The sequence below is a fragment of the Mus caroli genome, chromosome 9, assembly GCF_900094665.2.
Source record: "Mus caroli chromosome 9, CAROLI_EIJ_v1.1, whole genome shotgun sequence".
Taxonomy (NCBI): Eukaryota; Metazoa; Chordata; class Mammalia; order Rodentia; family Muridae; genus Mus; species Mus caroli.
This window is the reverse complement of record NC_034578.1, coordinates 59,592,422-59,607,113: the sequence shown is the minus strand read 5'-3', so window position 1 is coordinate 59,607,113 and position 14,692 is coordinate 59,592,422. Positions and strand designations below refer to the sequence as shown.

Genomic DNA, 14,692 nt, shown 5'->3' with positions numbered 1-14,692 from the left:
AGAGAGAGAGAGAGAGAGAGAGAGAGAGAGAGAGAGAGAGAGAACGGACTACTCAAAGCCCACCTCCAATGGCTTACTTCCTTCAATAATTACCTTCCTTCAATTCACCTCCTGAATTTCCCCCAAACAGTACACTACCAATTTAGGGACAAAGTGTTCAAATACAGAGCCTATGGGGACATTCTCATTCACACCGCCATGGCAGATCACAGAGGGCCATATAAGGGCCTTGGGAAATGGCTCAGTGGTTAGTTAAGTGTGCCTACTTCTCTTCTAGAGGATCCAAGTTTGGTTCCTAGCACCCACGTCAACTGCTGTAAGTCTAGCTCCAGGTGATCTAGTGCCATATTCCGGCCTCCTTGAGCACTGCACTCAAGTGCACACACTTGTGTACACACACACACACACACACACACACACACACACACACACATGGGACCTGGCGGCATCCCACTTCTCATCATAATTCTGTAGCTATATACAGCCCCTCATAACTGATAAGCCGTTATCACCGCTATCTCACTCTGAATCCCAGTAGGCCAGGCAGGGCAAGAGCAGGGACAACCTCCCCCATGACACATATACACACCGCCTTGTAGATGACATGGCAACAGTTGAGACGAATGCCTGCATGGAGCCACTGAAGCCCAGTGGGATGAGCATTAGAAACCATGGTCTGTCTGGGGCTCAGTGCCTCTCTCTGGAGCTCCCCACCAGGACCATTTTTGGTCCATCCTTCTCTCCACAGACCATCCTTTTTTGCTTCTTGGCTCACACAGGACTGCAAACAGCAGCTCCGCCATCCAGGCTCTGCTTAGGCTCGCCCCTCAAGCCTGACCTCGAGCCTGATGCTCTGCCCTCGAGCCCGTTATCTCTTAGCCTAGACCACAGCTTCCCTCTGCCCAGATGTCCATCCAGGGTCAGGACAGAGTAGAAGACCCACCATGAAGGGCACAGGAGCTGGGGAAGAAGGAGGAGAAGCAGATTTCCTTAGCAGGTTGCTGGGGGGAACCGAAGGCAGATTTTTAATTTGGTGCTTGCTAAAAGCTGCTGTGACTGTCTGAGCCTGGCAGGGGAATAGCATGCTGGGGAGGTAGGGAGAGGCTCAGCTGATAGAGTGCTTGACTGCATGCGTGAAACCCTGAGTTCAGTCCCCAGCATCCTATAAAACAGGTCAAGGTGGCACATTCCTGTGATCTAAACACTCCAGAGGTGGAGGCAAGGTCAGACGGTTCGGGTCATCTGGAGTTACATTTGATCTCAGGTCATCTCGAGCTACATTTGATCCTCTTCAAAAACAAACAAGCAAAACCAACAAAACAAAACAAAAACCTGGAAACAATGTTCATTGTCTGAGGTTACATGTTGTCTAGCACTAGCTCCTTCCCCAGGTCTGTGGTACCCCTGCCCCTGTCTGTCCAACTAAAGCTCTCCCTTTGCAGGTGCGGATCTGGGAGATCCCTGACGGTGGGCTGAAGAGGAACATGACCGAGGCACTCCTGGAGCTCCACGGACACAGCCGCCGTGTGGGGCTGGTTGAGTGGCACCCCACGACCAACAACATTCTGTTCAGCGCTGGCTATGACTACAAGGTGCGGTTGGGGGAGGGGGCGGTCCAGGAGTGGGCAGTCTGGCTAGAGCTGGCTCAGTGGGGGATGCGGGGGGGCAAGGGGGAGAGCAGGGGATAGTCTAAGCACATTGACTGACATAGGCCCGTTTGGTCAGTCAGTCACTTATTCATTCTCTACCTAAGACTGACCATCTCCGGGGCACAAATTTTTCCTGGGAGTCTTGGGGGCTTAAGGCATCTTTCCTGTCCTGTCTGGAGTTTAGTGGACTAGAAGACCACAATGCCTATAACCTTTGTCTGGTAACTTCCTAACTAAGAGATGATCATGCCTTCCTAGTAGGAAAAATGAGCAACCTGAGATGCAGGGCTGCAGGGGAAATTGCAGCCCCAAACCCTATCGTGTCAGCCACCTGGAACCAGTAAGGGGGTGATGTCTCTCCTTATTTCTTGAAGAAACCAAGTCAAGACTGGGGCCTGTGGGAGACTCTCCGTGCATGTGTTTTGGTTACTTTTCCTGCTGTTGTGACCAAATACCCAACAAGAAACAGCTTAAGGAAGGGTCATCTCGGCTCATAGGTGGAAGGTAGAGTCTGCCAAGAGAGCAGGCTCATGCGGCAGCTGGTCACACTGCATCTGTAAGGCGGGTCTTCCCGCCTCAGTTAACCTGGTCTAGACACTCCCTCACAGATCACTCCTTCCAGACCATTGCCTTCTAGGTGATTTTAGCTCCTGTCTAGGTGACGGTCCCAGTGTGTAGTAGTAGTGTGTAGATGCATCTGCCTTTCTGTATGGAACCCTTGGCAATGAGCCTGTAGCCTAGCGCAGCCCAGGCCTTGTGCAGACAGCTCCTCCCGGGGCTGTTGGTGTGGATGAAGGACAGGCACCCAGGACCACAGCAGCCAGTGACTTTATCCACTACACATCTACTTTCACAGGTCCTCATCTGGAACCTGGACATAGGCGAGCCAGTGAAAATGATTGACTGTCACACCGACGTGATCCTCTGCATGTCCTTCAATACAGACGGCAGCCTGCTCACCACCACATGCAAGGACAAGAAGCTGCGTGTGATTGAACCCCGCTCCGGCCGTGTTCTACAGGTGGAGCCATTTGTTTTGTTGAGGGGGAGGAGATGCTGGAGTCTGTGGAGGAATGGGGTTGAGCTGGGGCCCTGCCTCTCACCCATCACACCTTCGGACCAGTCTATCGGCTCAGGGCCATTCTCAGCCTGTAGGAACTCTGATTTGTTGTGGGCAGTAAGGGACCAGAGGACTCTTCCTGCCACAGTGACATCTCCCCTAAAGGGGACTGATTCTTCTGCCTGCTGCAATGGACCTTCAGTCCCCGAGTCCCTGGGGTTAACCAGGTCCCATCATGGGTACAGAGGGAGAGGACCTTGGACTCACTGACCAGTCACCTGCACAGGATGTGCCTGTGGCAAATGGCACATGATTCCAGTCCACAGATGGAGCTACATGGGGAGGTTGGTGGGGGGGCTCCTCCCTGAGACTCAGACAGAAGGGACTGAGCTATTTGGGAGTAACCCACAATTACTACATGGCAACCATAAGGCTCTAGAAGATGGAAAATACGGATGGGCAGGACAGGGGACAAAGGCCTACTTAATTAAGAGGAAGCCATTGATAGGGAGCTTGCCAACCATGCACAGAGCCCTGGGCTTGATCCCCAGCTCTGTCTGAACCGTGGGGGGTAGCACGTGCCTGGAATCCCAGCACTTGAAGACCGAGGCAGGAAAATGGGGTGAGGGTGGGAGGTCATCCTAGGACATGTTTCGTAGGTTAAAAGAAACGCCACTGTGACAATACTCAACACAGGCCCCTGAGGAGTTAGTGAAGGATAACCCAGCCCTTCCCTGTTTCCGCTGGGCTGGATAATGCAAGGCCCTTGCTTCCTAAATCCCAGGGCTCTGTGCTGGAAGACAACTGTGTTAGTATCCCAGCATTCTGCAGCTACTGTAACAAATAGCCTCAAGCTAAGTAGCTTTAAAGAAGAGGAGCTTGTTCTCCTGATAGAGGAATCTAGGTGTCCCAAGTGGCTGTGTCTGCAGGCTGCTCTCCCTGCAGAGATTTTAGGGGAGACTCAGTTCTTGTTTGTGTGTGTGTACACAGGTGCACACGTATGCACTGACATGTATAGGTGCACATGAATGTCAGAGGATGAGGGCAAGTGTCTTCTTCAGTTGCTCTCCACATTGTTTTTTTGAGGCAGGATCTCTCGCTGAACCCACTGTCACTGATACAGCTAGGCTGACTAGCCAGCAAGCCTAGGGAACTGCTTGTTTCCATCTCCCAGGGCTGGAATTGCAAAGGCCACCACGTAGCTTTTTAGTTTTTGAAAATATTCTACATTTATTAATTTTGCGTGTATTGGGGAAGGAGTTCACACATGGAGATCAGGTGACAACTCAAAGGCATTAATTCTCTTCTACCATATAGGTTCCTGGAATCTGACTCAGGGCTTCAGGCTCTGAGGCAAGTGCCTTTTGCAAAGATTGAACTCAGGACTCCTGCTTGCACACTGAGCATATTATCAATGTAGCCATCTCTCCAATCCTTGTTTTGTTTTCTTGAAACAGGGTCTCACTGTTGAGCTCTGTGTAGCCTATGCTGTCCTGCAACTTGTAATCCTCCTGCCTCAACTTACCAAATTCCAGACTTGTTCTTGCTTCTTCTCACTTCTGGGGGCTGCTGGCATGCTGGCTTGTGGCTGTCCCACTCTAGTCCCTGTCCCTGTCCCTGCCTCCAAGGTGGTGATGTCTCTCCCTATGCACTGTATGACCTCACCCCTCTCTTACAGAGACCCTGGGGATGGTATTTAGATCCTACCTGTGAAAATCATAGCTGTCTCTCCATCTCAGGATTCACAGCCAAATTACACATGCAAGGATCTTTTTCATCTAAATCAGGGGGCAGTCACAGCACCCTCTAACTAGGACATGGGTCTTGGGGAACCACCACTCCATTCAACTCTCTACAGAGCCACATTCTGAGGGTCCTGGCTCACCTATGGTCTCTGTCCCCTCCAGGAGGCAAACTGCAAAAACCACAGAGTGAACCGGGTAGTGTTCCTGGGCAACATGAAGCGGCTCCTCACGACAGGGGTCTCCAGGTGGAACACAAGACAGATCGCCCTCTGGGACCAGGTCAGCCACTGGGATGCCAGCCGGAGGGCAGGGAGTGGCAGCCAGCCTATATCTGAGCTCCTGAGGTCTCTGCTGGAGGGGTCTGCTGCTCTGGTGGCTGTGCTGGGATTTGGGAAGGAGCCACACTCTCTTCTTAGATGCAGCCTGACCAACACCAACCTCCTCCCTACAGGAGGATCTGTCCATGCCAATGATCGAAGAAGAAATTGATGGACTCTCAGGCCTCCTGTTCCCATTCTATGATGCTGATACCCACATGCTCTACCTGGCTGGAAAGGTAGGGGGAAGGGGACTGTTAATTAGCGGGAGATTCCAGTCCCCACTAGAATGTCTCTCTGGTCTTATCCCTAAGAAAACCAACCTAATCATTGTGGCTTCCCATGAGCCAGCCCAGCCCCTAGCTCTCACCACTTCTATCTACACCTCTGTCGTTCTTCTGAAATGTCAGTGACTGAGAATTCCTTTCGGGACAAGTCGGACTGGAAAGATAAAGATATAAGTCTGACATGTGACCAATGGCAGAAGATGAAACACCTGTCAAGAGATCTTCCAATGTGGCCTTGTCAGAAAGGCTGTATGGACATGACAAAACCAACCCACCACACACATCACACCAAACACTACATTGCACATATAATGTACATACCACATACATACCACACATACTGACTGCACCATACATATGCACCACAGAGACCATACATACATAGTACACTGCACACATATCACACATGACACTACCCATGTATGCTGCCACATACATACATGTCACACAGGCTATACATACACACCACATTACATACATACACATTATACAGACAATAATATATACTACAATGCACTACACCTACATATACCATACATACATACCATATGTACCATAAATGCATACACACGTCACAGCATAGACACACTATACAAACATGCTACACTGCACACGTGCCACACACACACTCACACAGCACACACATCACACAAATCCCATGTACCATACAGACACTCACTGTGATCACACATACACACATATCATGTATATACCATCCCATATCCACTCCTGCCCCTAGTAGAGCTACCAAGGCCTAAAGTACAGGTCTCTTTCGTCTCCTGGCCACCTCTGAGGCACAGGGTTAGCTTTCTCCTACAGCACCTTGGGCCTAGGTCTGCTGGAGCCTGCCCTCTACTCTCTCTCTTTGCTTCTCTGCTACCCTCAGGGGGATGGAAACATCCGGTACTATGAGATCAGCACGGAGAAGCCCTACCTGAGCTACCTCATGGAGTTCCGCTCCCCAGCCCCACAGAAAGGCCTAGGTAAGGACCTGGATGTGCAGAGCAGGAGATGATATTTATTGTCTTGGGCATACACAGGATCCCCTTTACACAATAGTCAGACTCCCAAGCCACAGTCAGCGAGCAGATGGGAATGGGACCCACGCGTGCCACCTTCGGCAGGCCAGCTCCCCTGTACCTAGCCTGTCACTCATGGCACCAGCTTGGCTAGCTCTGTCAGCAGCAGCCTGCAGGGTATGGGCTGTCTCAGCTGCAGATGCAGAGACTCACTCCACAGTGGGGTTCACATGGGGAGGTTCAGTGGCCCTGAAGCCAGGTCTATAGCCCCAGCTGGAGAACTGGCCAGGCCGAGCAGGGCAAGCAAGAGCTCCGCCATTTTCCTTGGATCCCAGCACCCAGAGAGTCTTGGAACAGAAGACTTTGTGAGTTTGAGGGTAGACCAGGGGCTATGCAGTGAGACCCTGTCTCAATAAAGAGGGAGGGAGGAGAGATGGGTGGAAGGGAGAGGAGTGTAGAAATCTCTTTGGAAGAGCAGCTTCCATCCCAGTTGGAAAGACCTAGAGCCCTCCCTCAGACTCACACTACAGGAAAGGCACATGGTCTGTCTGTGCTTGGCACGCTGCCAGGCAGGTGCCAATCATCTACGTGCTTCGCTCCCCCATGACCTCACAACGGGGTGGGGCCACTTCTGCCCAACGAAGCAAAAGTTCAGAGTTAGTGACTCACCCAAGAACTCCTGTGTGGAAAAGGGGCAGAGTCCCGGCTCAAATCCCATTTATAGAAGCCCAAGCTGAGCTCCTACCACCGTGCAAGCTCTGCCTACTCAGGAGGCGAAGCTGCTCGGGACAGTCTGGCTAGCGAAGCACAGACAACACATGCAAGTACTGCTGCTTCTAGACGATCAACAGCAAGCTGTCTCTTGGGCTGTGTTGAAACTTCTGGCGTGGAGAGTGGCTTTGCCCTCCTTTCTGTTCTCTGCAGACTGAGACAAAGAGGCAGAGGGAAGACAGTTCATTCCAGAAGGTGCTAGGCCCTGCAGCCTTGTTAACTTCGTGTCTTGAGTTTGAGGCCAGCCCGGGATACATGACCTTAACCTTGCCTGCCCCCTCCCCTGGCAGATACTGACTATCATCAGTCAGAGGCCCACTCAAGCTTCTGGCCTCTGGATGGGTCCTTGCACCCAAACTGCAGCCAGCCTGAGAATGTCAGACCGTGAGCAGGGACAGAGAGGTCCCCATAAAGCCCCGTGTCTCTCTAGGTGTCATGCCCAAGCATGGGTTGGATGTGTCTGCCTGCGAGGTCTTCCGCTTCTACAAGCTGGTGACCCTCAAGGGCCTGATTGAACCCATCTCCATGATTGTACCCCGGAGGGTGAGTGGGCCTGGGTTGGGCTGCAAAGGGCCCCATGTTCAATCTTACTAACCAGAAGCCCAGATGAACCCAGATAAAGGAGGTGTCGGGCGGGGACTAGAATATTCAGGCTCCACCTGAAGTAGGGGGCGGAGGACACTCTCAGGTGGGGATGGTTGGTTTGCATGAAAGGGGTCAGTTCTTGAAGGGAGGCCCGGGGAGGACAAAGACTTTGAGGTGGGATGGTAGGAGTGCGCCCAGCTAGATGGTCCCGGCTTTCCCAGCGGTTCCCAGATATCCTTTCCCTTCTTCCTCCCCCGTGCAGTCAGATTCCTACCAGGAGGACATTTACCCCATGACACCAGGCACAGAGCCAGCGCTGACCCCTGATGAATGGCTGGGAGGCATCAACCGAGGTACCTCTGCGGGCGGGCGGGGGCGGGGGCGGGCACGGGCGCGGGGGAGCCACAGAAGAGCTACTCTCCAGCTTAGCTAGCTTCCTCTGCATGATCCCCTGTCCACGTGTGCCCTTTCTCCCACACAGCCAGCAAGCTTGGTACAGTGATATGTCCCTCTATAGCCCAGCCTGTTGGATGACAGTGTCTCCATTGCCTTCCCAGATCCCGTGCTAATGTCTCTGAAGGAAGGCTATAAGAAGTCTTCAAAAGTGGTATTTAAGGCCCCCATCAGAGAAAAGAAGAGCGTTGTGGTCAACGGCATAGATTTATTAGAAAATGTCCCACCCAGGACAGAGAATGAGGTAAGGCTGCAGAGTGTCCCCCACACTTCAGGAAGAGCCAGGCCTTTATGTCGTCACTGTGAGCTTCAGGCTTGGAAGGCAGCTCTATCCTGGGACAGTTTTCTATCAGTGACACATTCTGTAAGTAACATGGAGTTGGTTCCCTTTGCCTCTGACCTGGAATGAACTTGGAAGCTGGGATGTCAGAGAGATCTGTCTCCCTCCAAACCTCAAATTCACTGACAGAGACCGAACATCATCCTCATGTGTTGTGAACACTGTAAATCACCAAGAGGGTCCCTCTTCCTGGCCTCCTCATCACAGCCGGCCTTGCCTTCCTGCTTGCTGGTCTGCCACGTTTCCTGCCTCCAGTGGAAGAGGCTGTCTGTTTACAAGCGGCCTCTTTGTACCATCGAGGAGTAAGAGCTCATGCTGACACAGCTAGAGCTGTCCACGGCCTCTGAAGTTAGCTGCTTTCAGGCTGTCACCACCCTCCCCCCCAGGCCCACATGCCAACACAGCTCAGCTCAGCTGGCAGTTACAGGATGCCTACTGTGTGTCAGACCCATGGCCTGATGCAGCTGGAAGCCCGATTGGTTGTATAAGTCCATCTGTGTATGAATTTGGGCTCTGCCATTTCCACTGAGTGTCCTGACTTGTCCAGCTGTTGTGACGCTAAAGAGACGGGGCACAGTACCCAGCAGTCTTCATGGCTCACGCTAAGTGCTCAGAGAGGCTGGCTGCGTTAGCCCTCTGTTGCTGTGTAACACATTACCCACAGCCTATTTACAGCCCCAAGGATTGGTTACCTTTCTCATTGTTGTGACTAAAATACCTGAAGGAGGAAGCAGGGAGGGTTTGGGGGGAGCCTACAGTCGGAGGGGATACAGTCCACTATGGCAGGGAAATCACGGCAGCACCAGGAAGAGGCATCTGGTCCCATTACTCAACAATCGGGAAACAGAGAGTGAACAGGAAGTAGGGCGGGGCTATAAAATTTATAATCTCACCTAGGGAGGCATCACCTCCTAAAGGTTCCCCAACCTTCCCAGATAGGACCCCCAGTTAGAAACAACGTGTTCAAACACATGGGGGGGGTGGACATTCCATACTCAAAGCAAAATACCTCACCAAGGCTGATCAGCTTTCAGCCATCTCTGGGTGCCTGTGGTTCAAGTCGCTTATGAGCTGCAGCTATGTCAGCTGGGGCCGCAGTCACAGCCGGGGGTCCTAGCTAAGGGAGGACCTGCTTGGATATTGATTCTCATAGCTGCTATCAGGCAGAGGACCTCAGTCCTCACTGTCCCAGCCACGTGGACTTCAGTAAATGCTAGCTTTCGCCATGTCAGCCAACTTCCTGCACAGCAAGAGAGGAGTCCAAGGTGGAAGGCAAAGAGGTTCTGTAAGGTGATCTGGGATGATCCATCACCAATGCTGCCATGCCCTGCGTGTTTGGCACAAGCTGCTAGGTTCAGCTCAGTTCAGTAGGGAGAATGGCAAGCACCATCTTAGATCAGGCTGTTGGTCCACAAACTATCACCATCATCAGTAAAGCTCACTGCACTTCACCTCAGGGATCATCCTTAAAAGAGCATCTGGCAGGCAGCTTGATCACAGGCATGACATGTGTCTATGCGGGCTGGGGGTGTGGCTCAGCTAATAGAATGCTTGTCTAGTATGCCAAAGGACCTGGGTTCGATACCCAGTACCACATCAACTGGGCATATATGGTAGACACCTGTAATCCTAGCGCCTCTGAAGTAAAATCCATACTGAGTTAGAGACCTGGGATAGGGGAGAAAGGTTATGTACCACTGTAGAAAGATGTTCGTAGCCGGGAGTGGTGGCGCACGCCTTTAATCCCAGCACTCGGGAGGCAGAGGCAGGCGGATTTCTGAGTTCAAGGCCAGCCTGGTCTACAGAGTGAGTTCCAGGACAGCTAGGGCTACACAGAGAAACCCTGTCTCAAAAAACCAAAAAAAAAAAAAAAAAGAAAGAAAGAAAGAGAGAGAGAGAGAGAGAGACAGACAGACAGACAGACAGAAAGAAAGAAAGAAAGAAAGAAAGAAAGAAAGAAAGAAAGAAAGAAAGAAAGAAAGAAAGATGTTCATAGGATGTTCATAGTTCTAGAATGGATGAAATCTTGTGATGAACAGGGTTCTTCTCAAAATAACCCAGGCGGTGGTGGAAGACTTGGAGACTTGGAACTGGAGCAAAGCTGAGTGGCAGGCGCTAGGGAGCTCCTGGGACCATTTTTCTTATTTTTATTTATATTTAACATTTTCAGTTTTAAAAACATTTTTTAATAAAAGAAAATTAAAGAAAGAAAAAACGAACCCTGCCTTTTGAAGGCAGAAATATGGGTTGCCGAGATTGCCCAAGTGAGCAATCGTGAGGGCTGGATCCCTGTCTCAGCCCTGAGGGTGAAGCAGGAGGGCCGGAGAGGATGAAGTGGAGTGACATCCAGCTACCCAGATGCCTATATGGATTGGAACCAGTGACCTGGGGAAAGCATTCTGAGTTCTCTGTGCAGGTGAGACAGAGCCCGCCATCCTCCTGTGGCTAAGCCGTGCCTCTCCCACTTTGGGAAGAAATAACTCAGACGCCGAGGCCTCGGCTTTACCCATAGTTATGACATTCTGAAAGCCAGGAAATAACTGATAAGCAAGCAGGACAAGAAAGGGAAACAGCCATCTACGGGTAAGGAGACAGACAGCTCAGAAGCAGGGCATGATGGCGGGTGCCGGAAAGATCAGCATCGGGAAGCTGAGGCAGGAGGATTGCCATGAGTTTGAGATAGCATGGGCTACATAGTGAGTTCTAGGCCAGATTAGGCTGTGTGTGTGTGTGTGTGTGTGTTGTTTAGTGTTGTGACAGGCTTTCCTATAGCCCTGGCTGACCTCAAACTCACTATTTATCCAAGGGTGATCTTGAACTTCTCCTTCTCTTGGTTGCTGAGATTACAGGCATGTGACACCACGTCTGTTTTATATAGTGCTGGGTAGCAAACCCAATACTTTTCGCATGCTAGACAATACGCTACCAGGTGAGCTGCATCCCAGCTCCAGGCCTGGGACATTTGACAGGTGCGTATGGTTGGAAAGCCACTATAACCAGCCTCCATGGTAACGTCACCTATACTTGGTTGTTTAAGCATTGCCTTTAGCAAGACTACTCTCTACTTAACATTTTTATAGAAATGGCAATGCTCTGTCCTCATTGGTGTATGTTATACTTAATTAAATTATAAAAGCACATACATAATCAAATGTAATCATGCCAGAACCTCCCAACACAATGACTGTGGATATCCCAGCTTGCTTTCTAGTGCTGTGGTAAGTTACTATGGCTAAAGTAAGTTGGAGAGGAATGAGTTTATCTGACTTACACTTCCACATCGCAGTTCATCACTGAGGGAAGGCAGGAACCTCAAGGCAGGAACTGAAGCACAGACCAAGCAAGAATGTGGCTTGTTCAAGTGCAGGGTCCCTGGTGGTAGCCTACTTTCCCAGTCAGTGTTTTGTGGGCATCTGTTAGTATATTTCACAGAAGCAATCAGAATCTGGTAGACCCAGGGAGTTGACTGTACGAAGGTCTGCCAGGGTACCAACTCTTTACCCATGTTCGCCAGAACCTGAACCACTGCGCACAGACGCACACACAAGGCCAAGTATCATTCTGTACCCTCAATGGCCTCAAGAAGAGAAGAGGGACTGGCTCTGGGTTCGATCCTCTAAAACAGAGCAACAACAACACAGATAACCTTAGCGCCTGGGAGGAAGAGACAGGAAGATCCTGAGTTCAAGGTCATGCTCAGCTACTTAGGAAGTTTGAGGCCAGCATGGGCTATATGAGATCTTGTCTTTAAAAGAAAAGTCTTAGATTTTTTTTTTAAGAGGCAGAAGCAGGAACACCCGGAGTTTGAGCCATTCTCTGCTACATAGCAAGTTGGAATGTAGCCAACCTGAGCTACAAGAAAGAAGAAAAGGATGGGGGGTGGGGGGTGGGGCAGAAGGGAAGTGGAGGCAGGAGGATCAGGAGTTCAAAGCCAGCCTCAGACCGGAATGAGCTAGAGTGAACCCCTATCTTAAACAAACAAAGGCTTTAGTTCAGACCCATAAAGGGGCCAGCTTGAGATGCTGAGAAGCGGCCTCCCTCGGACAGGCCTGCGTGGCTCCCATGCTTTACTGTTCTCCCATCAGGGGTAAATAGGAGCCCCAGAGGATAACTGCAGAGAGCACCGAGCTGGCTGTCTCAGGGTGGGAGGAGGCCTGGGGCAGGTGAGCGGGCATGGCAGGTCTGGGTGGGGTGGGATGGGGCGTCTAAAAACCTTGGTCCTCCAAAGTCCTCCTCACCTACTCTCTCCCTGCACCCCTTGCTGTACCCCAGCTCCTCAGGATGTTCTTCAGGCAGCAGGATGAGATTCGGAGGCTGAAAGAGGAGCTGGCACAGAAGGACATCCGGCTCCGTCAGCTCCAGCTCGAACTGAAAAACCTGCGCAACAACCCCAAGAACTGCTAGCCCCGCCTCGGGCTGTGTTAGCCCCGCCTTGGGCTGAGCAAGCCCCGCCTCGGGCTGTTTTCCAAGCCGATCTCTCCGTTGTTTTTACTGGTCCCTAAACTGCCTCTTATCTGTAGAGCCCAGAGACAGGGCCTGGACTGGAGCTGGGGACCAGTCGGTAGACCCTACCTACCACCTCAAGAACTGGAAGCTGACCTTTGACCTCCTGACTTCATGCTAACACCGGTCCCCCAGCCTCTCCTGAAAAGCCTACCCCTGACTGGCTGCGGCTTTTCCTTGCAGCCCCAAGAGCCAGGCTTTCCCCCGTGGCTTCCTGCAAGTCTCCTCAGAGGGACAGGATGAGCGGGATTACATCCTGGTTTAGACCTTGAATGTGTCCCCTGCAGAGGGGCTGCCAGGACTTAACAACACAGGAACCAGTTGCTCTGACCCCAGCATTCCTTCTGAAGCACAGAGAGGGCTGGATTGAGGGGAGAGCGCTCTGCCCACCTTCTGCCTCCTTCTGCTCCCTGCTGCCGAGCAAGCTCAAGTCATCTCACCCAATGGTGAGCGCCTGGCAGCCCGCCCTTTTCTTTCTGAACCCCCTCCCACCCCTTTGTCTTCAGGGAATGAAGAGGACGTGCTCCACGGCCATAATGACCCTTTGCCTACCTACCCTGTGGTTCTCTTCAAAACTCTTTTACACCCCTTTTCCATTTAATTCGTGAAGCAGGCAGAGTAAGGATTAGTGTCCCTACCTGTCAAATGACAGAACCGAGGGGTCACTCAGAGGGTCAGCAGCAGACCAAGTACCCTTGGTCTCCAGAGCCCCGCCGCCAGGGCCCTTCCCACTGTACTGAGATGCCAATCCCCTTGTGGGCTTCCCCAGAAAGAGACCTGGAAGCCACTTCCACTGTCTGCCCAACACCAGTAGTGCCAACAGGCAGGCTGAGGCTCTCACACTTAGTGCCCTGGACCCTCCTGGCCTGCGCTCCTTGCTCTCACTCCCGGGGGGGGGGGGGGGGGGGGGGGGCTCCATCTGACAGTGAGGCCTCTTCCTGGAAGCTGAGGCAGAGAGAAAGGATAGAGCTTGGCCCTAGGGCAGGCAGAGCAAGATGGCTTCCAGGGACCCTCTGCCTGTGTCTCCCTCCACCCCACTCCCTTCCCACTCCCAACCCTGCTATCTCAGCCACTTTCAGCCTTACACACACAGGATGACCACAGCCACTCCACCCACATAGCACTTTAAAGTTTACCCAGGTTTTTGACACATAGATCTCACCTACTCGTGCATCTGCCCTACTTTACAGTGAAGGTAACCAGGAAATGGCCCTCTGCACGCAGCTCTGGGATGCGGCATCTCTTTGGTCCTCGACACGCTTGCTTTAGCCCCTCTCCCCTCCCTCTCTCCATTCCCCACCTAACACATGGAGCTCAAAAGCACTGGTGTCAGGGCAGTCACCACCCTTTGGGTAGAGGAGATGTGGGGACCTCTGTCACTGGCTAGGGTCTGTTATACATAGGACACTTCTTGCCTGCCCACCCTGCAAAACTTCCCAACTGCAGATGCCCTCCAGGCGAGCTGTGAGATTTCCCCAGCCCTGGGGCCTCTCCTCTCCAACCACCGACGTTCCCTGCTCCCAGCGTGCTGAAGCGAGTTCTCCTCCGCACCACCACAGCTAGACTGTCAGCTTTCATCTCCCCTCCACACTTCTGGAATTTTCTTTCTCTCCATTGACCTTTGTGGTCTTCTGTGATTATTTATGCTGCCTCCCAAGGTTAGAATTGAAATAAAATGTTTTCAGGTTATCAAGCCATGTATCAAGCCATGTTTTCACGCTATCTGGCCATGTCATTTAGCTGCAGGGAGATCCTACGTTGGTCACCTCGTTGTCTCTGTGGCCAGCGGCACACTCAGCTCCTCTGTCTTTTTGAAATGACAGCTACCTCTGTACAGCTATCCTGCCACATTCTGTTCATCTGACACTGTTGACAGCCCCAGGAACGACAGTGCTTTGCTGAGGGGGCTGTCCTGTACACTGTACACTTGTCAGTGTCCCTGCCTGCCTTAACACTCCAGGTG

General features: G+C 51.9%; 1 protein-coding gene across 1 annotated transcript in view; it reads left to right on the top strand.

The window, feature by feature from the left end:
• The window catches only part of Coro2b (coronin 2B), a 112,726-nt gene extending 98,304 nt beyond the window's left edge, over nucleotides 1-14,422 (top strand). The window contains exons 4-12 of the mRNA XM_021171628.2: nucleotides 1,443-1,592; nucleotides 2,506-2,670; nucleotides 4,617-4,733; nucleotides 4,906-5,010; nucleotides 5,945-6,041; nucleotides 7,279-7,391; nucleotides 7,696-7,786; nucleotides 7,991-8,130; nucleotides 12,499-14,422. Coding sequence (XP_021027287.2) covers nucleotides 1,443-1,592; nucleotides 2,506-2,670; nucleotides 4,617-4,733; nucleotides 4,906-5,010; nucleotides 5,945-6,041; nucleotides 7,279-7,391; nucleotides 7,696-7,786; nucleotides 7,991-8,130; nucleotides 12,499-12,630 — 1,110 coding nt within the window. The 3' untranslated portion in view covers nucleotides 12,631-14,422. The remainder of the gene's footprint in view (nucleotides 1-1,442; nucleotides 1,593-2,505; nucleotides 2,671-4,616; nucleotides 4,734-4,905; nucleotides 5,011-5,944; nucleotides 6,042-7,278; nucleotides 7,392-7,695; nucleotides 7,787-7,990; nucleotides 8,131-12,498) is intronic.
• The last annotated feature ends 270 nt before the right edge of the window (nucleotides 14,423-14,692 follow it).